Genomic DNA, 24554 nt, shown 5'->3' on the forward strand with positions numbered 1-24554 from the left:
CATAGTGAGACCCTGTTTCTACAAATTTTACAAATTAGCCAGGCGTGATGATGTGCACCTGTAGTCCCAGCTATTCAGGAGGCTGAGGTGGAAGGATTGCTTGATCTCAGGAGTTTGAGGCTGCAGTGAGGCGTGATCACACCACTGCATTCCAGCCTGGGTGACAGAGATACCATATCTAAAATTAAAACAAAAAAAAAATTCTTGCTGGGCGCGGTGGCTCAAGCCTGTAATCCTAGCACTTTGGGAGGCTGAGACGGGTGGATCACGAGGTCAGGAGATTGAGACCATCCTGGCTAACACGGTGAAACCCTGTCTCTACTAAAAAATACAAAAAACTAGCCGGGCGAGGTGGCAGGCGCCTGTAGTCCCAGCTACTCGGGAGGCTGAGGCAGGAGAATGGCGTAAACCCGGAAGGCAGAGCTTGTAGTGAGCTGAGATCCGGCCACTGCACTCCAGCCTGGGCCACAGAGCGAGACTCCGTCTCAAAAAAAAAAAAAAAAAAAATTCTCATTATAAGCAAAGTTTATTTCATTCTTACCTTGGCTATGAAGTTAGTGATTTTTGTTTTGTTTTGTTGGTATGTTATTTTGCCAAATTCCGTTAAAAATAGACTAGCTTTTCTTTCCATTGCTTGGAATCACAATTGACTTTGTATAACACCATATTGCCTGAGCACTCTCTCATAGGTCTTGGCACATTGAATCACTGCTCTTCAAGCTTGTCTTATATTTTGGAGCTCACAAAACAGACAATTACTAAATTCAAAGGTAGAGAAGAAGTAACAGCACCCATCTTCACAGAATTTGAAACTAGAATATCAGGAAGAGAACCCCTGTCTCTCAAATTTCTGATTATCCTTTTTTCATCTCTGTGCATCTTTCCAGTTCCCCTGCCCCGATTCCTGAGACCAGTTACCTCTGCTTCCTTTGGGCTTTCTGCTCCCTTATAACTACTTCTTTCAAATAACTTAAACTTTTTATGATACCAACTCCATACTTGACTTTATGTGATCTTTAAGTTTTCCTGTCCGTGAGACTGATTTAGTTCAAATTTCAAGACAAGGAATATGATTGATTCAGCCTCTCCTGTAGATTGCATGATTTATTCATAAGCTATGGCAAGGGGATATGTCATGGTGCAAAATAACTGGCTTTTAGCTACGGGCAAGGGCAGATCCTCTTAGAAGGTTGTGTATGGTGGGGGAGGTTGCAGTCTTCAGCTATGCTTGTGTTTGGCTATAAACATCTATTATATGGGCCTGAGTATGGGGGTTGATTTTGGATTAAGTAATCTTAACTCAAAACTATGTACATACCTATAACTAGAAAATTCATGATGCAGCTAGATTCAGCCACAGTGGCCTAAACAACAACAAAAACAAAACAAAACAGGAAGTCTTGAAGTAGGTGCTTCCAGAGCTTGTTCAGTGGCTCAGAAGTGGTCATCAAGTACCAGGTTCTTTGTATCTTTCCATCACTCTTTCCTGCTTTTAGCTATATTTAAGAGCCAATTCTGTAAGAGAGGTATGTGTGGCAGAGGAGGCCACAATAAAATGGTTTTTGTTTTTATGTTTTTTTCATTCTCAGGCTTGTTGCCACATAGTTGCAAGACAAGCTGCAATGTCAAGCATCCCATTCTCAAGCAAAATCAGGCAGAAAAGGAGAGGCAAGATTAACAAGAGAGCTCTGTGTCTGATTCTCACTTTTTGCCAGGAAAAGGAACCTTTTCCGGAAACTCCCCGTCAGACTCACTTTAACATCTCACCATCAAAATCTGCGTCATGTGTCTACCTCTAGCTGTAAAAAAGGCTGGGAAATCAAATGACTGACATTCTCAGTGTCTTATGGAAGGCAGTTCTCCAACCATAGAGGAAGGGAGAAGGGAATAGCTATTGGGTAATCAACCAATGTGCCTTCAGAGTTCCATTCTTCAGGTAGACTCTGTCCACCTGGCAAGCAAGAGAATCACCAGCAGTCTCTACATCGTCATTTCATACTATACTCTTTCCCTTCTATCCCTCACTTAATCTTAGTTCAATATCTTTAAGCCCGCCAGCAGTCCTTGTGTTGAGGTATTTCTAGTGATTTTGTTTGTCTGAAGGTCACTTTTTACTAAATTTCTCAGGAAGGGCTTGTAGGAACAAAATTCTAAAGTCCTTGTATGTTGATAACAATTTGTACCTTTTGAAAGTTAGTGTTGCTGAATATAAAGTTGTTGGTTTATACTTTTTTCCTTTGCATATCTTAAATATGTTATTCTGTTTTCTTAGGATATTATGAGTTGGTATCAAAAAGCCTCTGATAATCTAATTTTATTTTCTTTACAAAATCACTTGTTCCTTTTGCCTAGATTTTTTTTCTTTTTTATTGAAATCTAGTTATTTTAGTTAGAATATGTGTTGGTATTGAACATTCTGGGGAAGGATTCTCAGGTATGTTCTTTCAAAATGTGGCTTTATATCTTTTTTTAAATGTCAGAACAATTTTTCTGAATTACAGTTTTTAATATTTGTTCTCTTCCCTTGCTTTGTTTTCTTCTTTGGGGAATCCTGTTACTGATACATTAGATCCTTTTCACCCATCCCCAATATTTCTCCCTTTCTCTTGAAATCTTTTAAAATTTTTTAATTTCCTTTTTAGTTGTATAGTTACCTTATTTTGCCTTCTATTTTTCTTAAGAAATTATCTTTTGAGTTTGTTTGCTCTTATGTCCCATTTTAGTTAAATTTCTATTATGAAATTGTTTATTCTTTCATTTCTAATTCTTTCCATAGTTCTGTCACATAATTTCTGAGTTTTGCTAATTCTGATATGTGTCCTCTCATGACTTCTATCATGTTTCTAGTGTCTTTTAGCTTGTTTTTGAAATAGGCTATAGTTTTGCTCTGGTTTTCGACATGCTTTCATTGTCTCTAGGGATTTATTCTACACCTTGCTTTGTTTTTTTCTTATAAAAGCTTGGTATGGGGTTTGATGTTGATACTTTTCTGCTGCTCATAGAAAACTGGAAATTTTAGCTTTTTTTTTTTTTTTTGAGACAGAGTATCGCTCTGCTGCCCAGGCTGGAGTGCTGTGGCCGGATATCAGCTCACTGCAAGCTCCGCCTCCCGGGTTCACCCCATTCTCCTGCCTCAGCCTCCCGAGTAGCTGGGACTATAGGCGCCCGCCACCTCGCCCAGCTAGTTTTTTGTATTTTTTAGTAGAGACGGGGTTTCACCGTGTTAGCCAGGATGGTCTCGATCTCCTGACCTTGTGATCCGCCCGTCTCAGCCTCCCAAAGTGCTGGGATTACAGGCTTGAGCCACCGCGCCCGGCCAGCTTTTCTTAACTTTCAAAAGAAGACTTGGTTCAAAATAGTTCTCTGACCTCTGAGTTTCACTTTCTATTGTTTTTCTGTATTAAAAAAAAAATGATGGCTTACTTTTTGAGGTTTTCTGGTTTTCCTCCCCTACCTTCATCTAGACTTTTCCTTTTTCTCTATGGCTGCTCAATCCTTATTCTACTCCCAGGATTTTCTCCATGACGAGCTCTGTCCCAAAAGGGAGCCCTGACTGTTTGGTTTCAAGAGTACACAGGACATAGATTACTTAAGCTTATATAGACCTTACCTCATCTGTTCTTGGAGGGGGTAAAACCCCCTTCCAGTTTTACCTGCTATTCTCAAATGGGCCCTCTGCCTCCCCGTAAATGCTTAATGGCTGTTTGGGGGTTTTCTTATTCTTAGGTCCATCTGTTGCTTCATTGTTTCCCTCTGCATCATTCATCACAAATGGTGATGCCATGTGTGTTTTGAGGTTGCAGGTGGTTTGACCCTACCTACTTGTATTTTGGGATTTATGAGGATCCCTTGTCCTCATTTGTTAAAAAATGTTATCCTTGCATTTTTGGTTTTACTATCTAATTGTTCTGTCATTTTTATGTGGGCATTTGGGGGAGATTTCAAAATGATGCTGCCATTGCCATCATCTTCTCAGAATCTCTTCTGGCATTTTTTTTAAAGGATCGTTCTTGTTCTTATATGGAGCAGAGACTGCAAGGTGTAGGAGGCAAGGGCCAATGCAGGGAGAAAAGTTAGAAGGCTTTTGCAATAATGCCGTAAAAGATGATGGTGACTTGGGATGGGGGAGGAGGGCAGGTGGTGGTAAATGTGGTGAGAATTGGTGGATTCTGGATGTATTTTAAAAGCAGAGACAGCAGGATTTTTAAATGGGGGGATGTGTTGTATGTGAAAAAGAGTCAAAGGTGACTATAAAGATTTCAACTGGAGAAACTGGAAGAACAGAGTTTCCATTTACTGAAATTGGAAGACTGCAGTTTTGGCGGGGAGGAATTAGAGTTCATTTTGGCTCTGTTAAATTTGAGGTGCATGTTAGACACCCAGATAGAGAAGTGAAGTAGGCAGTTATTTAAATGAGATTGGAGTTAAGTGAGAGATCTGGGCTGCAGATAAATTTGGGAGCAAACAGATGGTACTTACAGTCATAAAGCTGGATGAGATTTCCTGGAGAGTGAGTACAGTTGGAGAAGAGAAGAGATCAGCTAAGAGCACTACAGGGCTTGGGTGTGGATAGTATGGCTCTTATTTTTGGACATTTTAATTCTTTATTTTGTGTGAAGTTTTAACACAAATACTAAACTTGTCAATTAACCTGTTCCTAAAGAGTTAATGAGTGGCTAGGTTCAAGAATATTCTTTAAGACAGGTAACTGAGGACTGGTATGTTCAATATTCCTTCCCACCAACTCCTATGTTCTGCAGATGCCGGAGACTACAAACTACACTTCCCAGACTCGCCTGCAGCTAGGTGTCATATACAATTTAGGATCCACCAGTTAGAGCTACAAAAGACTTTGATTCAGAATTGAATTAAGTGGGGGAAAGTCAGGGCATATGCCATCCATTCTGTGGATCATAGCAGAGGCAGTGTGTTTTGTAGTTGATGGTGTGACAGTGACATCCCATTTTGCCAGGCAGCATGCAGCGCTAGATACTCAACCTAGAGTGGTTTTGTATCTTAGCTCTTCTAATTATTCTGCAACCCATTTAATATTCTGTAATAAGTCCCTCCCTGCTTAGACTAGCTAGAGTAAATTATGTTATTTGCACATGAACCCTAACTAATAAATCCCCTACATGGGTCTGGTATTTTACATTTGTAATATAGATGTATGTGTTAACTCACTCATGAGCAGAGAATGGGTGTGTGTGTGTGTGTGTGTGTGTGTACACACTGAGGGCAAAGAGAAGGGAAGGTTGTTTGTGGGCTCTGGAGGGTACTCACGGACAATTATGGCATGTGCTCCACTAGAAGAAGATGAAGAGGAGGACTCAAAAACCGAATTTCTGATGCCCAAGTTCCAGGGCCAGCCCAGCGATGCTGTGAGCATCTTCTGTGGCCCGAATGTAGGATTGGTATGGCCCTGGAAGTCTCACCCAATTGCTGGTATCTTGGAGGTCCGCGGGTATCGGCTGCGGGGCCAGTACTTCCCCCGCAATTATAAGCAGCTGGAGGAAGACCTGAACAACAACCCTCAGATCCAGCAGGCACTGAATATACAACAGGTGCTGCTGGAGGTGAGAACAGTGGTTTAAGGGATAGGGTACTGCCCACCAATTCCCATTATAGCCACTTGCCTCTGCTCTAAACACCTTGTCTGCCCTTAGGGTGTGCTGTGGGAGGTACAGGAATTCTGCAGGGAACATCATTGGATAACAGGCATTTATGAATTCCTGCAATCCTGGGTGCCTCAGAAACTGGAAGACATGAGAGGTGGTCCCATCAAGAACTATGTGACACTGGTGAGCCGCCTAAATGTTTGGCAGGCCCGTGTCTCCAGTATGCCTATCGAGTTGCTCACAAAAGGCAAGTTGCTGCTACTTAGCTGCCGTGATGTACAGACAGAGATGGGTAAGCACTACTTCTCTTCCCTCTCCTCCTTCCCTTTTCTGTACGTGTATTCACATGGCCTGCCTTGGTCCTGGAATGTCCTCCAGAGACCTTTCGGTGTGGGCCTCTTATTGGACCTATGAAGCCTTCCAAAGCCCGATGGCCCTTTCCTTTACCATCCAAGGTGTGCTCACTGCAGAGGCCAGCCTCTCTGTTTTGTCTCTGCTCATACCCTGTATTCCTTAGGAATCATGTTCCTGTGTTTGGGCTACTAAGCTCAGTGTCTTTACAGAGATTCTTGGGAATCTAGGGTGCCTTCTCTCTGCATGTAGCAGAGTGAAATTTATACTACAATTTGCATATGTAAAAAGCTACTCTCTAACTGATCTTGTCTTACTCTGTAGTCCTAACTTCTACTGGTAGTGAAAGAATGTAACCTTTCCAATTAAAGAAAGCTCCTTTCATTTAAAGCAGTCACTTTTGGTCTGATTCAGTCTATTTGGGGTATCTGGGCAACTGAAAATTTATACTATAGTTCTGGGTTGTTTTTACTCTCAAATGTCTTTTGCTCCCTGTTCCTTCCCAAGGTGCCACCTGTACTGGGGAAGGCTGGTGGGCTGGCTTCTGAGGTGTAATACTTCCTTGCCTGGTCTCTGCCCTCCTGACATTGCTGCTTCTGGTGCTGATGTGTCCTGGGCTGGTAGAGCTGGGGTGTGTTTTCTTGGCCTTATAGGGACCTGGAGTGTCTATCTTTGCTGACCCGTCCTTGCCTTGGCATTTGCCGGCATAGCTGATCCTTGGGGTTTTAGTGAATCCTTCATCCAGTCTCTGTCTTAGGCTGGCTACCCCCACGGCTTTTGCTTCAGGGTCCCTAGCCCCTCAACACAGGAACTTCATCCAGGCCACTGGCTATCAATTCTCTGCTATCCTCTGTATTCCCTGCCATTTGGGAGTTGTGGGAAACTGGTAAGCATTATATCTGCCCCTCTTTTTACTACAACACATAGCACTATCATTTCTACTCTGCTGTGACTATTTCATGTTAGCAAGGGGCACCCTAAAAGATAGTCTCTTCACAAAGTTCTATATAGAAAGTGGGGCTCAAGAGCATTCTACTATCTATTTTCTCCTCATCCTATCTCAGGTTCCCTCCTCTTGCCACTTCCTACCCCTACTAAGCCAATGCCCAGTTGTTGGTATCCCTGGGTCTCTGAGAAATCTGGTTTATGACCTAGTCTTTTATCCTCTTTCTCTCTTCCCGTGGGAAGGATATCTCATGCTATTGTGTACTAGCTAGTGCCTCAGCCTAGGAGTTTGCCATAGAGAGGCTCACAGTGGGGTAGATTGGGAAGCCAGTGATTTGTTCTTTTCGGAAATATGGAGGTTGTTCTCTTTCCTCACCTAGCCTCAAGGATGGCAATAGCCAATAGTATCTACTTCCTGTGAAGACTAGATTCTGTTGGACCCATGGCTTCCCAGGCCTGCTTTCTTTATGAAGGTTAGAAGCCACTGGGGCCTGGAAAGAGTTTGCTTGAATGCTCTGCTTGCTTAGCCTTCCCTGTCTTGGCTCTCAACAGAGGAAAGCACATGTATCATTAGGTATCCAATAGGCCACTGAAACTCCCTGCTCTTGTACAAGGGGTTCGGGCTGGCAAGGCAGGAACGGGGAGGACCTATGATTGTTTTGCCTTCTCTCTGGTCCTGTTTTGGTCAGGCTTTACTTTACTGCTGCTCCAGAAAGCTCATTGTTGTTCTAGTTTTTTAGCTTCTTGATCCTCAGTTCAAGACCAACTAGCCTCTTCAAGAGGAGCAGGTGGAGAGAAATAAGCACTGGATTTAGAACCCTGTCTCTGTTTTTCACTTGCTTGGTAACTTCAGATTACTGTGTTTTAGTTTCTTGATTTGTAAGCTAGGCATGATAACACAGTCACTCACAGGGTTATAGTAGGGATGATTAAGTGAGATATTATTTGCAGTACTCCTAGCATTGAGTGTAGTATGCAGTAGGTGCTCAATAATTTTTTTCATTTCACCTTATCCCCTTGTGTCTACTCTCATCCTTCTTGCTGATCGAATTTTATCTAACCCTCTAACTTAACTCTGTTGTTTCTCTTCTTCCTGAGCTCGCTTGAACAATGAATGGCATAATTATACACTCTGATGAATTAGCTTCACCAGAAACTTGGGGTAACCCTTTACTCCTCCCTCTCCTTGATGTTACTACATCCAACGTGTCACCAAATCCTTGTCATTCTTTTGCCCCCTAAGTATCTCTTAAGTCTGTTTTTATCCATCTCCAGCTTCTAATCCCAAGGGAGTCCTGGTATATATATATAAATTTTTTTTTTTAAAATCAATGCATTGCTCCTTTATACCATATGGTGTCACTGTTGAGCTCCCATCTGCCTTCATCTGTCTGTTGCTACTGGTCCAAAAACAGCACCATAAAAAAATAAAAAAAATAAAAAAAAAAACACGCGGCAGCATTGCAATGGCCTAGTTACTATTATGTTCCAAAGGGACAGTGTGAAAAAGGATGAGTTTAGATCTTTGTGTTCTGTCTGACATAGGTTGTCCCTCAATAGGCTTCGTCTCAGTAGGTTTTCTCAATCTCAGGTCTTAGTACCCAGTCGTCTTGGTTACTTCCTCCAAGTCTCTGAAAGTGACATGCCCAGTATGTCTCAATTATCTGTCCCCCAAACTCACTATTTTACCTTCTAGTTGCAGAGATGCTAATAGAGGGTTGGCCAGTTTACTTCACACATAATATAAAATATATTTTTAAATACTTTATATAAACATATTTTATATATGTTTACATTTATATTTATAACATAAACATATTTGTATTTAAAATATAATGGAGTGGAGCCATGCTGCCTGAGTTTGAATCCTTGCTCTGTCACTGTGTGATGTTAATCAAGTTACATAACGTCTCTGAGCTTCAGTTTGCTTATCTGTAAAATAATAGTATTTACTTCAATGGGAATTTGTGAGGATAAAATAGGTTAATATAATTAATGTACTTGAAATAGTGTCTGGTATGTAGAAAGCACTCTATACTCCATTTGGTGTACCAGATTTCTATATTGTATTTTCCCATCCTGTGCATATTTTAACATCTCTGAACTTTAAAGATGTCTCCTGATTGAAGACGTGTTAGAGTTTAGATGGCATCAGTTTTTTCTTTGTTAGTGGTATGTAAAATAATGGTGCTTCTTACAAGCAGATCTTAGATTTCATGAGGTATCATATGGGTGTTATCCCTGCCCTCTGAGATAATAAAGTTGTTCATACTACCAAGGGCAACTTCCAGGATTACTTTCTAGCCCCTTTTCCACCTGAGACCTTCTTTACTTTAATCCTTAAAAACAAAAGGCAGATCATACTACCTTCTTGGTCCCACTTCTTCTAGAGCAAGGGCAGTAAGACTCCAAAAGCAGAATATTTTTATCTCTGCTAGGGTATTCTGCTATTCACAAACATGTCATTTCCATACAGTTGCACACACCGTTCCATCTTTTTGGAGCATTAACTACTCAACACTTCCAACTCCAATGTTCCTTCTCTGAAGGGGCCTTGCCCAGCCTTCTCAGGACACCCCCTGGCACCCCCACCTCTTAACTATGCTGGCTGAAGGCTCCCAGGCACTCACAGTGGATTTATCATTCTGATTTGTGATTGCTCATTTATGTGTCTGTCTCTGCCTCATATCATGAGCTTTTCAGGGTGGGGAAACTTTCTGTCTCATTCATTTGCTCTTGTCTACCGGTATAGAGCACAGTCCTCAGTGCATAGCAGCTGACTGGACATTGAGCAGGGATCCAACAAGCATTAAATGAGATAATTCATGGTCCGACCTGCCATTCAGCCTACTCCCACTCTGGATCACAGCACTGTCCCCAGCACCCCTTCTTTTTTGTGCATCCCCTCACACCTTACTCTCCTGTCTCCAGAATCCAAGCTGGACAGCATAAGGAAGGACATTCTTGCACAGGTGCAAAATGAGTGCTGGAGCCTAAGTCAAAAACTCATGACAGAGCTCACAGATTTCATGCATGTCTTCCGAACCATCAACTCAGATATTCACGCCATTGCACAGTGTACCCAGAAGGTTGGCTCTCCCCATCCATCCTTCCCAGCTTATTCAGGGCCCATCCTGCTTAAAAGCTCAGTGCACTGTCTTCAGGTCTCTGCTGAGCTCCCAGCAGGGCCTGATGCTCTTAAACTGCTCACCTAAGAGATCTACCCTTGCTAATTCTTAGCCTGTCCACATGGCCCTCATGTCACAGGGAGGCCCTGGTGTGATGAGAGAGTTGTGCTCTCTGTGAGTCAGATAGAAAATTGTTGCCTTGTCATCAAGGTAATGGGGTGGTGGGTGAGAAGTGGACCCTTCACCAGAGAGATCTGGGTCAGAGAGGGATTTGATCCTAGATTGCCCCGGATACCAGTTGATTACAAGGCTGTAACTGGGTCTGGAGACTTTACTCCAAAAGGTGGGAGTTGCCCTCAGGGGTGGGCCCAAAGAGGCACATAGGGTTGTGGGGTTGCTGGTCTCATGCTGTAGTTCCTGCAGTTGAATGAAGCCAATGAACAGTACGTCGAGCTGGAGGAGCGAATGGAATATGTACGGGCACTCCATGAACTCATCTGCAACCATTTTAGCCTCTTTAGTGCTGAGAATGAAGCACTGGACATCTCGGTGAGAAGGCAATTCGGGGAGTCACCCATCCTTCCCCGCCCTCCTCCCCCACGACCACATCTACTCCACTGCCCTCTGCTTGCCCCACAGCTTTTGGATATGTGGGAGGCATTTCAGTTTGAGAAAAGCCAGGCTTCAGAGTTCCTGCTCAGCAAGCGACATGCCATTATACCCAAGCTGCAGCAGCTGATGGCAGCAGCATTGGCAGAGCTGGAAGGCCTGCTTGGGAAGGCCCTCTCCGGTCCCTTTATGGACCCCACACAAGATCAGAGGAGTACTGAACACCAGCTCATCTCCCTAGAGCGTCAGTTCCAGAACACAGTCAGCGACCTCAGTGAACTGCACCACGCTTATGCCATCTTCACTGGTACTGAGGATCCTTGCACCCTCCATTATCACTCTGTGATAGGCCCTTCAACTGAAACAAGAGTTGGAACTCAGGGTTCTGTGTCCTGTATGATCCCAAGCAAGCCTTGGGAATCACATACCTTCATTGGTGTCTTTTATAAATGAAAATTTCAGGACAAAAACATCATATATTGACCATGGCAGGTGTTGTGCTTAGGGTGGGGGCATGGGGGCTCACAGTCTGATAAGGAAGGCAAACGAGTGAATGTTCCATCAGAATGTGATAGGGTCAGGGGCTAAAAGCATGTGCAGGAGAAATGTAAGGGTGCCCTCCTTATAGAACTTAGCCTTTGTGTAGCCCTGTTCAACACAATCCTACACCAGCCAGCAGACCCTAGATAAGAGTAGGTCTTGATGTTCTAGCAGATTACTTCCTCCAGCCAATGTGGTATAGAGAGGAGGCTACTTGAGTGCCTCACTAATACACAGGAGGAGACCAGGACATAACTATTGGTCTCAATTCTTCCATACAGTAGTGCAGGTAAGCTGGTTCCCTTCTGTTCTTAAACAACTCTGTGGGCTCTGGAAGGAGACCAGAGCAAATATAAGAACCATTACCAAACAATTGAGACAGGATCTCAGGCTAGAGTGCAATGTCATGATCACAGCTCACTGCAGCCTCAGCCTCCCAGGCTCAAGCAATCCTCCCACATCAGTCTCCTGAGTAGCTGGGACTACAGGTGTGTGCCACGATGCCTGGCTAATTTTTGTATTTTTTGTAGAGATGAGGACTCACTGTGTTGCTTAGGCTGGTCTAAAACTCCTGGACTCAGGCAGTCCTTCTGCCACAGCCTCCCAAAGCACTGGGATTACAGGTGTAAGCCACTGCGCCTGGCCTTCCTTCCAGAATTCTTATGTTTGTTGGATTTACTGAATCTCTCTCACTCACTGATTTTATCTTCTTTATCATCACTCATTCTTTTATTTTTCTCTGAGTTCTGGAAAAATGTTGTGAGCTTGTTTTATAAGCTTCCATTTCCTATGGCATCACTTTGTATTTCATTGCATTTTAAAACACACATTTTGCATGTGTATGCATGCTTATGTACACATGTATATGCATGTAACTGTATGTTTATGTGTATATACATGTGCACACATTTGCCATCTCTATCTGCTGAAGAGGACACGAAGCAAAGAAACCACTGTAGCAAGAATCCATATTGTGCTCAGGTCTTAGTTTCTAATACCATTCCCCATTAAAAGGAACCAGAGCTCCTTAGAGAAATGGATGATTCCAGGGCTGTGGCAGGGTAGGTACAAGATGAACCTAGAGTGTCTTTTTATATCAGAAAGTAAGAAAGTATTAAAGTGTTTTAAAAAGTGATGGGAGCATATCACAAGGATTCAGAAGGGATACCAACTGGCTAAATCTGGAACAATTTGATCACCAAAGTAAGTAGAGTAATAAATTCTAAGCTATTGAAGTAAAGGCATTTATTATCCCTAGTAATAATAAATAGATAAATCAATAAGAGAGAAATGAAGACTCATGCTTACAGTAAAATGCCAGGAGCTGACTGGCAAATGTGGAAGGAAGGCTGGAGTGGGAAAATTATTATTTTGTAGCCATCATGGTAATTACCAAATCAGATAAGGATCAATGGATGCCAAATCTAGGGCAAATTTGATGAGGAGCAGAATATTTGCACTATCTTAGAGAGTTTCTCCCAGAGATCACTTATTCGTTGTACAAAAAAAAAAAAAAAAAAGAAAGAAAAAGAAAAAGAAACAACAATTAGTGGAGAAATCAGACAATTTGACCAGCTGATTAAAAATTAACATCACCAATGAAGGACATAGGGACGTCATATGCCTTCAGATGTGATACTGGAGAAGGATACAATATCATTTATGTAGTAGTCCAGCTGAGCATGAGTATCATTTTTAAAAATCATAAAAACACAACATGAGGAACTTTCTGTGAACAAAAAAAATGGCTAATAGGGACTGTATACTTCAAAGATGTCTGTTACAAAAGCAAGAAAGGCTATGGAAATGTTCCAGATTAAAGAAACTAAGAGACATGGCAAATGCAGTACCTGACCCTGGACCAGATGCTATAATTGAGGCAAAAAAAAAAAAAAAAGCTATCTAGGACATTATTAGGTCAACTGACAAAACTGAAATATGGACAGTAGATTAAAATATTGTGTCAATATAATATATGAAATTGGGAATTGAACTGTGGTTATATAAAAGAATATCTCTATTCTTAGGAAATGCATACTCGAGTATTTATGTAACTTGCCCTTAAATAGTTCAGAGAAAACATTGTGTGTGTGAATATGTGCATACACATGCCCATGCACAGAGCATGTGAATACAAATGATAAAGCAAATGGGTAAAATGTCAACAAAAGGCAAAGGTAAACAGTATAGATATATATCTATACCTATGGAAGATAGAAGGTACAAAATTTTTTTTTACTACTTTTTCCTACAACTTTAAAGATCGGAACTCATTTTCAGATAAAAAGTTTTAAAATGCATCGAAATTATCAAGTAGATACCACAAAATGTCCATCAAAGGACATTTGCTCTTAATCCCCAGTTTGTTTTTATCTTTTCATGTGTTTGGAGATATCATGTCTGCTCTTTCTTACAGATGAAGTTGTTTATTTGTCCAATATTTGATGTTGAAACAACTGCTGTCAAAGATTATATGGGACTCTAGCCATATCTTTGAGTTTAGACAAAGACTGGAAGAATTCAGATTTACTGTCATTTTACTTTTTGTCAGATCAGAGCTTTGATAGCCCAGTGATTCCAGCTTTTTAATATTCTGAGATCTCCAAAATGGATGATGTGCACATGTGTAAGATGCATGAGGCCCAGCGTTTGGGTGTGACTCTATCACTTTTTGTCCCACTCAAGTTAATGAGATGTCTGTTGTCTTTTAAGTAAATTGCAAACCTCGATACTATAATTATTGTTAATTATAAATTCCTTTTGACACATATCTCACAACTGACTATAAATAATTGATTTAATTGATTAAGAACTAATGTAGTACCCTGTGAGATGAAGGGGTGGAGGATAATGGCCAGAGGTAAACATGACAGGTCCTCTATGTGGGCCAGATCTTTTTTTATATGCATCTTGCTGAACTTTCTCTTGGGCTGGCAGTTCATTCACTCATTCATTCATTCATTCATTCAACACATATTTGTTGACAGACCACTGTGTACACTAGGCTTGAGGTACGTCAGTGAACAAATGACAAAACGCTTTTCTTGATGAACCCAAACTTCTAGTTGGGAGAGAAAGACAATAAACAATGACAATAACCAAATTCTGTAGTATATAAGAAAGTGATAAGTGATAGAGAAAAAAAAAAGTAGAACAGGGTAAGAGGGGTCTAGAATGCCAGGGAGGGTATCTAGGAATTTTTAACCAGATAGCCTGCATAGGCCTCATTAAGAAGATGCTGTTTGGCTGGGCTGGTGGCTCATGCCTATAATCCCAGCACTTTGGGAGGCTGAGGCGGGCAGATCATGAGGTCAGGAGTTTGAGACCAGCCTGGCCAACATAGTGAAACCCTGTCTCTACTAAAAATACAAAAATTAGCCAGACGTGGTGGCATGAGCCTGTATTCCCAGCTACTCATGAGGCTGAGGCAGGAGAATCGCTTGAACCCGGGAGGCGGAGGTGAGCTGAGATCACAGCACTGTACACCAGCCCGGGTAACAGTGCAAAACTCTGTCTCAAAAAAAAAAAAAAAAAAAAAAAAAAGAGAAGATGCTGTTTCAAACACAGCATCAAAGACTTGTGAAAGTTGGTGAGGGCATAAGCCATGTGATTCTTTGAAAGAAGAGTGTTCCAGAAAGAAAGAAACTGCCAGTCAAAGGCCCTTAGCAGGAGAGTGCATGCCTGGTGCATCTCAGCAATAGTAGAGTCCGGTGTCACTAGACTAGAATGGAGTGAGTGAGATGGAGACTAATAAAAGAGGAACTCTTCCCTTTCACTGCCATCACATTTTCTCAGATGGTCTTTCCTTGGAGTAACTGTTCCTTGGATTAACCCCACCTCCATTGTTGAGCCAAACAATTTGGAACTCTACTTCACCTATCCCCAACCATCACTTTCTGGACCCTACCTCTGTCATTATGGGCTCTTGACTGATCATTCCACCACCCCCCTCCCAACACTGCAAGCAGCCCAGGTCTCAGTCAGTCCTCCCCCACAGAGGATGAGACTCCTGTGCCCTTGCCGATCTGTGGGACACATCCTATTGTGCAGCAGCAGCGCATATGGCACCTGTACCGAGTCATCTCTGAAAACATCAGCGAGTGGAAGTGCATGGCTTTTGCCAAGGTGCTGACACCCTTCCTTGGAGCTCTTGTCTGGGAGTGGAGGACTACAGTGGTGCGGAAGGGGAAGAGTCTAAAGCTGACAGTGAGCCCTCCTCCCTGCAGTTCAGCTTAGCTATGGCCCAGGAGAAGACAGAGAGCTGGCTGACAGAGGCAGCACGGATGAGCACAACGCTGGGGCTGAACAGCCCTGTGCTGCAGCACTGTATGCGCATCCTGGGGGAGTTTCGCAGCTACCTGCCCCTGCTCGCTAAGCTGGGCAGCCTCCAGCCACAGAGTCTCAACTGCCAGTGTCTCCTGCGAGGTATGTTTGGTTAATGTCAGAGGAGGGGGAAAGGTTAGAGCGATGCAACAACTCAGTTTCCTGCTGCTCCTGCTGGAAATACCTTTCCTCCCCAGGTTTGTCCCTACCTTTCCCACATATTACAATCTCTTTTCCTCAACTGGGACAAAAATTTTTAACTTCCCTTACTACCTCCTCTCTGCTGATGGTGGCTGGGCTTGGGCTGGGGCCTTACCTCTGGGCTCTGAGTTGTGCTCTAGACCTTGGGTTCTAAGCTGTTGACTCTGTGTTGTGCTCTAAGATCTGCTATCTGGGGTCTGAGCTGGGCTGGGCTGGGCTCTGGGATATGGGATATGGGCTGGACTCTGCCACATACTGGGTGTTGCTCTGACTTGTTTTCTCTACCACCAGCCCTTGGGCTGGGCAGTCTCCAAACTATAGAACTCCTAACGCTGGGCCAGCTGCTTACTTATCCACTGCTGGAGTTTGCAGATCGAATCAACCAGGTGGGGCCTGCAGTACGGGGGCGAGAGAAGTGGTCCAAAGCCAGGACCTGTAATAAAGCCAGTCAAGGCCCAGCAGTCCCTTTAGACAAGAGGGTGGTGGGTGTTTAGCATGTGATTTAATGGGGGTTGAGACTGCTAACCTGCCTGAAGGGCAGGAGCAGTTTCTTTAAATCTCCAGATGGGGATTCCCTGGGTGCTTCCAGACTCCCTGTGACTGAGAGTATGTCCCTGATGGGGGAAGGAAGTGGGTGGCAGCCCTGAAGTTGTGGGTGAACAGAATGGCAGGTGCCCCCCAACACTTATCTTGTCCCCAGAGGGCATGAACTGATTGAGGTATTTGCTCAGCTGGAGCCTTGCAAAAGTAGGTGGGGGTTCCAAAGCAGTGACCCCAGGGCAAGGTAGTTAGATGCTGCTGATGGTCTATCTTTGAAGCCTGATGGTCCCCCTCTCTCTTCATCTCTGAGACGTCCACTCTCCTGAGCCCTGACCCTTGAGTTCTGCCTCAGATCCAATCCCCAAGTCCCAGCTCCAAGCCTATCCCCTAATCAGTTACCCAATCCTGGTTCCTGAGACCCAGCTGTTCCAGGTCTGGCAAAATGAAAACGAACGAATTCATGCCCAAGAGACTATACGGCAGTTGCAGCGGTACTGGGAAGTGCGCCAGCTGCGCCTGCTCAACTTCATCCTGCATGTACCCTACGAGCCCCCAGCCTCAGAGCACTCCAAGAGGCAGGTGCTCCGCAGCCCCCAGTGGGAGGTAGTGGACAAAGATAGTGGCACCTTCATCCTCTCAGGTGAGACTCAGTCCTTGTGACCTAGTGAAAGCGCCCTGCTGGGGGCCATTTTCGTCCACCATATCCATCAAGCCCTGGCAGATCTGATTCTCTAGGCAGGGCCCCATCCTTACTAGACAGCCTGAGACAGTCTGTTCTGAGACCGTGTCTTCCATGTAGCCCCCTACTGTCTTAATCTCCTTGTGATCCCCTTCCCCTAACCTGTCTCTACTCAATGCCTGGGTCTTCAGCAAAGGTCCTTCCTCCCCTTTCTGCCTACACTCAGAAATTCCTCATGGTCAGTTATCTACACCTTTCAATGCTCTGTCCTCTAGATTGCACCCTGCTGTCTAATTTTATGCCTCATTCATTAATTCATTTCTTTATTCTCTCCCTCATCAAACCTGCATCCTCTGTGCTAAACTTTACGCAGGAGACCTTGAGACTTACAGACAGTATCCCTGTCCCTCAGAGATTTCTGAGTCCAGTGAGAGACAGACAATATTATAGGGATAAACAAAATGGAGCACCTTACCGAGGGCAGTAGAATCTCAGAGAGAGGACCAGCTCAAAGAACCAGAGAGAGAATCAGAGAAGTCTTCTTTAGGCAGAGGCCTTATGCTGACTCTTTGAAGGAGTAAGAGTTTGCCAGACTTGCCAGGTGAGAAGGGCAGACCAGACAAAGGGAACAGCATTTACATAAGCATCCAATATGATATAGCTGGGGCATTGCCAATAGAGGAGAAATTTTCTTATTCAACACAACTGGAACCCCGTTGGTGAATCCAAAATCTAATGATGCATACATAGTTTAAGATTTTTATTTTAGCAAAATATATGCATGTACATTTACTAACCTTTTAAGCTAATGACAAGAGCTTTTATTTGATTTGATAGTTCCTCACTGCCTTTCTTGCATTAATGCATTGTCTACTATTTGTGCTTTCACTTTCTGTAAAGCTGGGCAGCAACATGAAGACACTTTTAAAGTCCCTATGAAGGGAAGGGCCTTAGCTGCAGGAGCTGGGCACCGTGTGGAGAGAGGGAGGTGGGGAGAGGACTTCCAAGGAGATTGAGACAGTTGGGAGTTACATAGAAGACACTGTCTCAGAGTCCAGAGCTTTTCTAGATTTTTATTATAAGTTCCAAGTTTATAAAAAATTGACTTGCCTATACCTAATAGCATATGTTTAATCAGTTTGCCTTTACTGAAGCTTTCTGTGGTTTCCATAGAAACAGCAACTTTTCCCCCACCAAAGTGTCAGTGGTTGTTACAATATTAGATTCAACTCTTTACTTATAATCACAACATAATTGACATAAATAGATTTGCAAACACACTCTTATTCTTAGTGTGCACACACTTTAACTAGTGGAAGCAAAAATGTTTGGATCTTCTAAAGAATAGCTTGAAATCTGTGAGTTTCAGTTCAGTTAGGGCTTTAGTCGGTATATTTGATGGTAAGAATGGGGAGCATGAGCTTCTGTTTCTATTTCTCTGTGGCTGGATCCCAAATAATAGTGGAGGAGGAGATGGAGCAGATGGAACTGGAGAGGATCAGATCATGCAAGGTCTTGTGGGTCACATTAAGAATTTACTCAATAACATGAAAACAATAGAGAGTCACTGTATGTTTTTTGTGGGTAGAAACATAATCAATGTCATTCTGGTTTCAATATGGAGAATGGATTGAAAGGAGGCAAGGAATGGCAATTGAAAGATCAATTAAGGGATGACTAGTATAACCCAAGTGAAAAATATAGAACTTGAGGTCTGTGTGGATATGCAGAGGAAAGTACACTGACACAGGTAGCTGTGTGGAGGGCTGTGGCCTGCGTCATATCCCATAGGGCATAAAAGATGGGCCTCTTTGCCTCCTCACATGGGGAAGAGTAAGGGAAGGGGATAGACAGTTTTCTTCCACCAGGGATGTCTGGAGAATTCTACATCTGTCTGAGTAAACCTCCTTTCTTGATTGTTCTCTCATTTTTACCCCAATTAGTGTCCCTACCTCATTTCCAGCCCTAGTCTTACCAAGCACTTGTGGCATGAAGGGATAACTCTTTAAGCAGCACCAGGGAGCCAAGTGCTAAGACTAGAGAGAAAAGTTTGTTCTCAGCTTCTCTACCAGGACCCCTTTTAAGACAGAATGGGCATTTTTACTATAGAAATATGATGTAGGGTCCTGAAGCCATTGAGCCCTCTTCCCAGGCTACAGGCCCTAGTTCTTACAAAGCACTTCCATGGAGTTAGCTTGATACTCACAGCAGCTAGTCAGGGAACTCAGCTGGCCTGGAGTCTGCCCACAGTGCCTTAGGAAAGGAGGAGCTTCTTTTCTCACCATTTTGAGACCCAAGTGCTTTATAGGCTCTACATATTGACTGATGGAATCCTTAAAGGCAGAAAGGGCAGCTGGGCATGGTGGCTCACCATGGTAATCCCAGCACTTTGGGAGGCCGAGGTGGGTGGATCACCTGAGGTTAGGAGTTCAAGACCAGCCTGACCAACATGGTGAAACCCCATCTCTACGAAACATACAAAAAATTAGCCGGGTGTGGTGGCACACACCTGTAATCCCAACTACTCAGGAGGCTGAGGCAGGTGAATTGCTTGAACCCAGGAAGCATAGTACAGTGAGCCGAGATCGTGCCATTGCACTCCAGCCTGGGCTTTTTTTCAAAAAAAAAAAAAAGGAAAGAAAAAAGATAGCAAGGGCATCAGGGTCTCTGTAACTGCCTCTCCTCAAAGGTGCTCCTGGTCTGCTCTTCTCTCTCCAAGTCCCGGCCCTTGCCCCATCTGACTGCCAGTTCAGCTTTTTCTGTCTTAGATTACAGCAACCTGCAGGATTCCATCCAGGAAAGTCTTCAGGTGTTGTCCAAGATCCTGGCCATCCAAAAGTCAGGAGACTTAAACAAAATAGCTTTGGAGTGGATGGCCATCATGCATGGCCTGGGTAAGTGCAGGCCTCTAGTCGGGCTGATGGGTGAGACCTGAGGCAGGATGTCCCAGAGGGATGGGAGTGAGAGGTGGAGGTTGGGTGGGAGAAGATATGAAGAATAGAGTGAAGACCTCCTTCAGGGCTGTTTCTTGGGATGAAGAGACCAGGTTTTTATTCACAGTGAAAATTTTTTCTCCCTCAAGCAGGGTCCCCAAGTCCTGCTGGGCAGAGTATTTTGCTTGGGCTGGCGGGGCACCTGAGAGGTCAGGAGCAGGGTGGACTCCTCTGCAGAAGGTAGAACCCTAGTGTAAGCATTTCTCTGGCTGCTTACACAGGTGCCCTGCTGGAGGTGTGGCTGACTTTCCAGCAGAAGTGGATTTTTCTGAATAAAGTTCTGCATGAGATGAAGATCCAGTTTCCTAATGCTGACCTGGTAGGGAAGGGGGTTAAGGCAGAGAGGGCAAAAAGGGTTCCTGAATAGCAGGGCTCAGCGTGGGAAAGGGGAGCTGCCACTTCATATTGGCCCTCACTTTTATCCTCTCCCCCACCATAGAACTCTCGTTTCAAGGTCATGGACGACCAGTATCGAACCCTGATGCGCATCTCTGTAGCTGACCCCATGGTTCTGTCACTTGTAGTGCCCAGTGCCAAGAGGAGCCCTTACTTCCAAGGCCAGCAGCTGCAACAACTGCTGCAAGCAGGATCGGTGGAGCTGGAGGGCATCATCATGACTCTGGAGAGCGTGCTCTATGGAGTGTGTGCTCACTTCCCCCGCCTCTTCTTCCTTAGTGACAGTGAGCTGGTAGCCCTGCTGGCTGCTCAACTGGAATCATGCGAAGCCCAGCTATGGGTACGACGCTGCTTTCCTCATGTGCATGGTGTGAGGTTCAAGTCTTGCCCAACTGGTGAGAAAAACATGGATGACTGGGAGTCAAGCCCAAATGCACAGACTCAGGTGGAGGCACTTGCAGTGCTAGGGGCGGGTGGGGAGGAGGTGAAGCTGCAGGGTCCCCTTCCTCTGCATGCAGATCTCCCTAAGTGGCTGGCCTCTCTGGAGAAATGTCTGCGCTTGGCACTGGTGCACATGCTGCAGGGCTGTGTGACTGCTCGCCTTGCTCGAGGCCCATCTCTAGGTGAAGCCCTCAAGCAGCTGCCCAAGCAAAACAAGTTGTACCTGCAATTGTCTGTCCAGCACTGGATCGATTTAGTCCAGACCTTCCCATGGCAGTGTGTGCTGGTGGCAGAGGAGGTGGTATGGCGGGCTGAGATGGAGGAAGCTCTGCTTGAGTGGGGTACCCTGGCCATGGTCTCCGTGCATATGCGCAAGCTTGAGGTACTAGTGAATTTTATGCGGGCCCAGAGGGCTTCCCAAGGTGGACAGTCCCTGCCTTCTGTCCGCCATACCAGCCTGCTCAGTGCCCTGCTGGTCATGGCAGTGACTCACCGGGATATAGCACAGCTGCTGGAACAGCACCAGGTCAGTGATCTCACAGACTTTCACTGGGTCCGCCAACTCAAGTATCACTTGGGTTCACCTCACATAATCCCCAAAAGCCCCCTACAGAGTCTTAAGACTACTGCATCTTCTGAGCACTCTCTGTCACCAGCAGCATGCTGGATAGATGTGCTAGGCAGGTCCTTCCTGTACAATTATGAGTACTTGGGACCTAGACTAGGGCCTCTACCCAGCCTGCTGCCTGAACGGCCAGCACTGGTACTATTATTGGCCCTAGAGGAGGTGGCCTGTGGGACCCTACTGGGTCCTAATGGTGTGGGCAAGAGAGCTATAGTGAGTAGCCTGGCACAGGCCCTGGGCCGCCAGCTGGTGATGCTGCCCTGCTCACCTCAGATAGAGGCTCAATGCCTGAGCAACTATCTGAATGGTGCCCTGCAGGGTGGTGCCTGGCTGCTGTTGGAGAAAGTTCAGCAGCTTCCCCCTGGCTTGCTCTCTGCCCTGGGCCAGCGCCTGGGTGAACTACACCGCTTGTATGCCCCACTGTACCAGGAGGCTTCCCGAAACACAAGCACCATAGACCCCACCCAGTCCCAGCTCCTTGGCAGTGGCTTCTTTGAAAAACATCACGTGTCTATGCGCCTTGGCTATGGCTGTCTCCTGATACTGCGTGCCCTGAGCTCTGCTGTGCCTGCCAACCTGCACCTGCTGCTGCGGCCTGTGGCATTGGCATTGCCTGATCTGCAGCAAGTGGCAGAGCTGACTCTGCTAGGTGCAGGGATGCGGGATGCCTTCCAGATGGCTACCCGCCTATCCAAATTCTTCTCTCTAGAGCGTGAGCTGGTGTCTGGGCCCCTGCCCTGCCGCCTGCCACTGCTCAAGCAGATACTGGAAGACACAATACAGACACTAAACGTGACCAAGGAGGAACCGAAGTGCCAGCAGCCTCGCAGCCTAGCTGCCATTGAGGAGGCTGCCCTACTGCATGCCCTACTGCGCTCACCACTGTTTAGCGTTCTCAATGGGCTCCACCTGCACAACCTCCGAGGGCTGCTGTGTGCGCTTTTCCCTAGCGCCAGCCAAGTGCTGGCAGAAGCTATGAGTTACAAGCTGATGAGGGCACTGGTGGTGGAAGAACTGCAGCAGGTAGGTCTGCATCCCAGCCCTGACATTTTGGGGTCCTTGGAACAGTTGAGCCAGGCCCTGAGCCGGGCCTCAGGCATTCTGCTCCTAGGCCCTGCAGGCAGTGGCAAGACCACTTGTTGGCACAGCTTATTTAAGATCCAGAATCGGCTGGCAGCCATGGAGGACACCTCAACCCAAGGCTGCCAGCCTGTGGAAATTACCCACCTGTACCCCAGTGGCCTCAGCCCCCAGGAGTTCCTGGGATGGCTAGAGGGCTCCTGCTGGCATCATGGCATCTTCCCCAAGGTACTTCGTGCAGCCAGCCAGTGTAACAACATGGGCCAAAAGAGGCAGACAGAGGAATCAATGGGGATCCAGCACTGGATAATATGTGATGGAGCCTCCAGTTCTGCTTGGCTAGACTCCATCACTTGCCTCCTGAGTGAGCTGCCGCAGCTTAGTCTCCCCAATGGACAGCAGATAGCACGACCCCCAGGCACCTTTCTCTTGATGGAGGTGGCTGATGCAACAGGCATGTCCCCCACAGTGGTAGGCTGTTGTGCCCTAGTCTGGTGTGGTGGAGAGCAGACTTGGCAGTGTATACTTAGTGCCCTGATGGCATCCCTTCCCTATGAGTACCGCCTGCAGCACCAGACAGTCGCTGAGCTCAACCGCATGGCTGAAGTTCTGGTGCCTGCAACATTCCGATTCCTCGCGCGCCAAGGTGTCAGCTCTCTGCTGCAGGTACACGGGCAGCAAGCTGTTTGTGCAGGTGTGGCAGAAGTTACCAGCATGGCACGCATCTTGCATAGTCTGCTTGACCCCCACCTGCGCCTAAAGGAAGAGAAGGCCCCTGGCCCAGGTGGGAAGATGGAAGGGCTGGCTTGAGAGAGATGGAGCCTTAAGGGTAGCTGGGGTATATGGCTGGAGCCTGGGGCATGTGTTCTGTGGTGGATCTGGGCCAGGAGTGAGAAGTAATAGTGTCAACCTTTTTTCTTTCTTTCACCTTCCACCTTCTTCTACTGGGGCTCCTATTGTGGCCCTGGCAACTTTTGCAGAGGACCTCAGCTGTAGTGATCCTGTGGCCCAAAGCTTCAGGTCTTCAAAAAGCAGCTTTCTAAATCGGTCCCAGGTTGACAGTGACGATGTGCCAAATAAGTGCAGGGAACACTTGCTAGCTGTCAGCAGTTTTCTTTTTGCCTTGATCTGGGGCTTTGGAGCCCACCTTCCCTCCAGGTACCTACCGGGATGGGGGATGGGAAATGCAGAGGGCTGAGATGGGCTGGCCCATGGAAGTAAAAACCCACATGACATCACTGTTAGGGTATGGTGGAGTGTGTGAGTGTGTCATAAATGGAAGTGTTGTAACTGTCTGACGCTTTTGCCTGTGTGTCCATCTGAGCAGGTTCTGGCCCGTCTTTGATACCTTCATAAGGGATTCTATTAGTCGCCTCTCCAACTACCCTGAGCCACCACCCTCAGCCTTGGTGTTTGATCTACATGTAAGCCCTGAAGATGGAACACTGGTCCCCTTCACTGGCCAATACCTGAGCAGCCACATCAAAGGAACTTTGGGCACCTTTCACCCTTCTATCCAGGTATGAGGACAGTAAGGCAAGAGCTAGGGTTAGAACTTCAGGACTTACTTTTGGGGGTAATCCATGTTCGAAGATCAGCTGAGGCCCACTCTAGGACAAGTCCCTTAGACTTTTATTTTCAGCTAGATTACTGTCTTATACTGGAGGTGCTGCACTAAGTCCCACTTCTGTCCTGCAGACTGAGCGGCTCTTGTATGTGGTGGACCTGCTTCTGTCAAGGGGGCAGCCAGTGCTGCTGGCTGGAGAGGCAGCAACAGGGAAGTCAGTCTTTGTGGAGGTGCTGGTAGAGCCACATCACCCTTACATATACAGCCCCATCCACCCTGCCCTCAGTTCCACCCACCTCCGTCTCCTGCTGAGCAGAGGAATCCAGGGCCAAACACAAGCCAGCCCACAGCCTGGGCATCACCAGGATTCTAAAGCCTCCCTCCTCTTCTTGCTGGAGGATCTGCACCTGGCCACTTCTGGTGAGGAGTTGGGAGGAGGGAAGGAAGGAGCTACTGTCATCTCTTGAGATTATAAAATCCCTAGCAATATTCACTGACTCTCCAATATATGTCTATAG

General features: G+C 45.6%; 1 protein-coding gene across 1 annotated transcript in view; it reads left to right on the forward strand.

Annotated features, from left to right (window-relative positions):
* Nucleotides 1–24554, forward strand: part of DNHD1 (dynein heavy chain domain 1) — a 79231-nt gene that overhangs the window by 32011 nt on the left and 22666 nt on the right. Inside the window, exons 10-23 of the mRNA XM_011954319.1 lie at nt 5311–5576; nt 5667–5910; nt 9846–10003; nt 10466–10958; nt 15189–15316; nt 15418–15616; nt 16007–16101; nt 16688–16895; nt 19703–19828; nt 20149–20246; nt 20367–23253; nt 23450–23627; nt 23797–23989; nt 24168–24456. Coding sequence (XP_011809709.1) covers nt 5311–5576; nt 5667–5910; nt 9846–10003; nt 10466–10958; nt 15189–15316; nt 15418–15616; nt 16007–16101; nt 16688–16895; nt 19703–19828; nt 20149–20246; nt 20367–23253; nt 23450–23627; nt 23797–23989; nt 24168–24456 — 5562 coding nt within the window. The remainder of the gene's footprint in view (nt 1–5310; nt 5577–5666; nt 5911–9845; nt 10004–10465; nt 10959–15188; nt 15317–15417; nt 15617–16006; nt 16102–16687; nt 16896–19702; nt 19829–20148; nt 20247–20366; nt 23254–23449; nt 23628–23796; nt 23990–24167; nt 24457–24554) is intronic.

Source organism: Colobus angolensis, unplaced genomic scaffold, assembly GCF_000951035.1.
Source record: "Colobus angolensis palliatus isolate OR3802 unplaced genomic scaffold, Cang.pa_1.0 Scaffold381, whole genome shotgun sequence".
NCBI classification, from domain to species: domain Eukaryota; kingdom Metazoa; phylum Chordata; class Mammalia; order Primates; family Cercopithecidae; genus Colobus; species Colobus angolensis.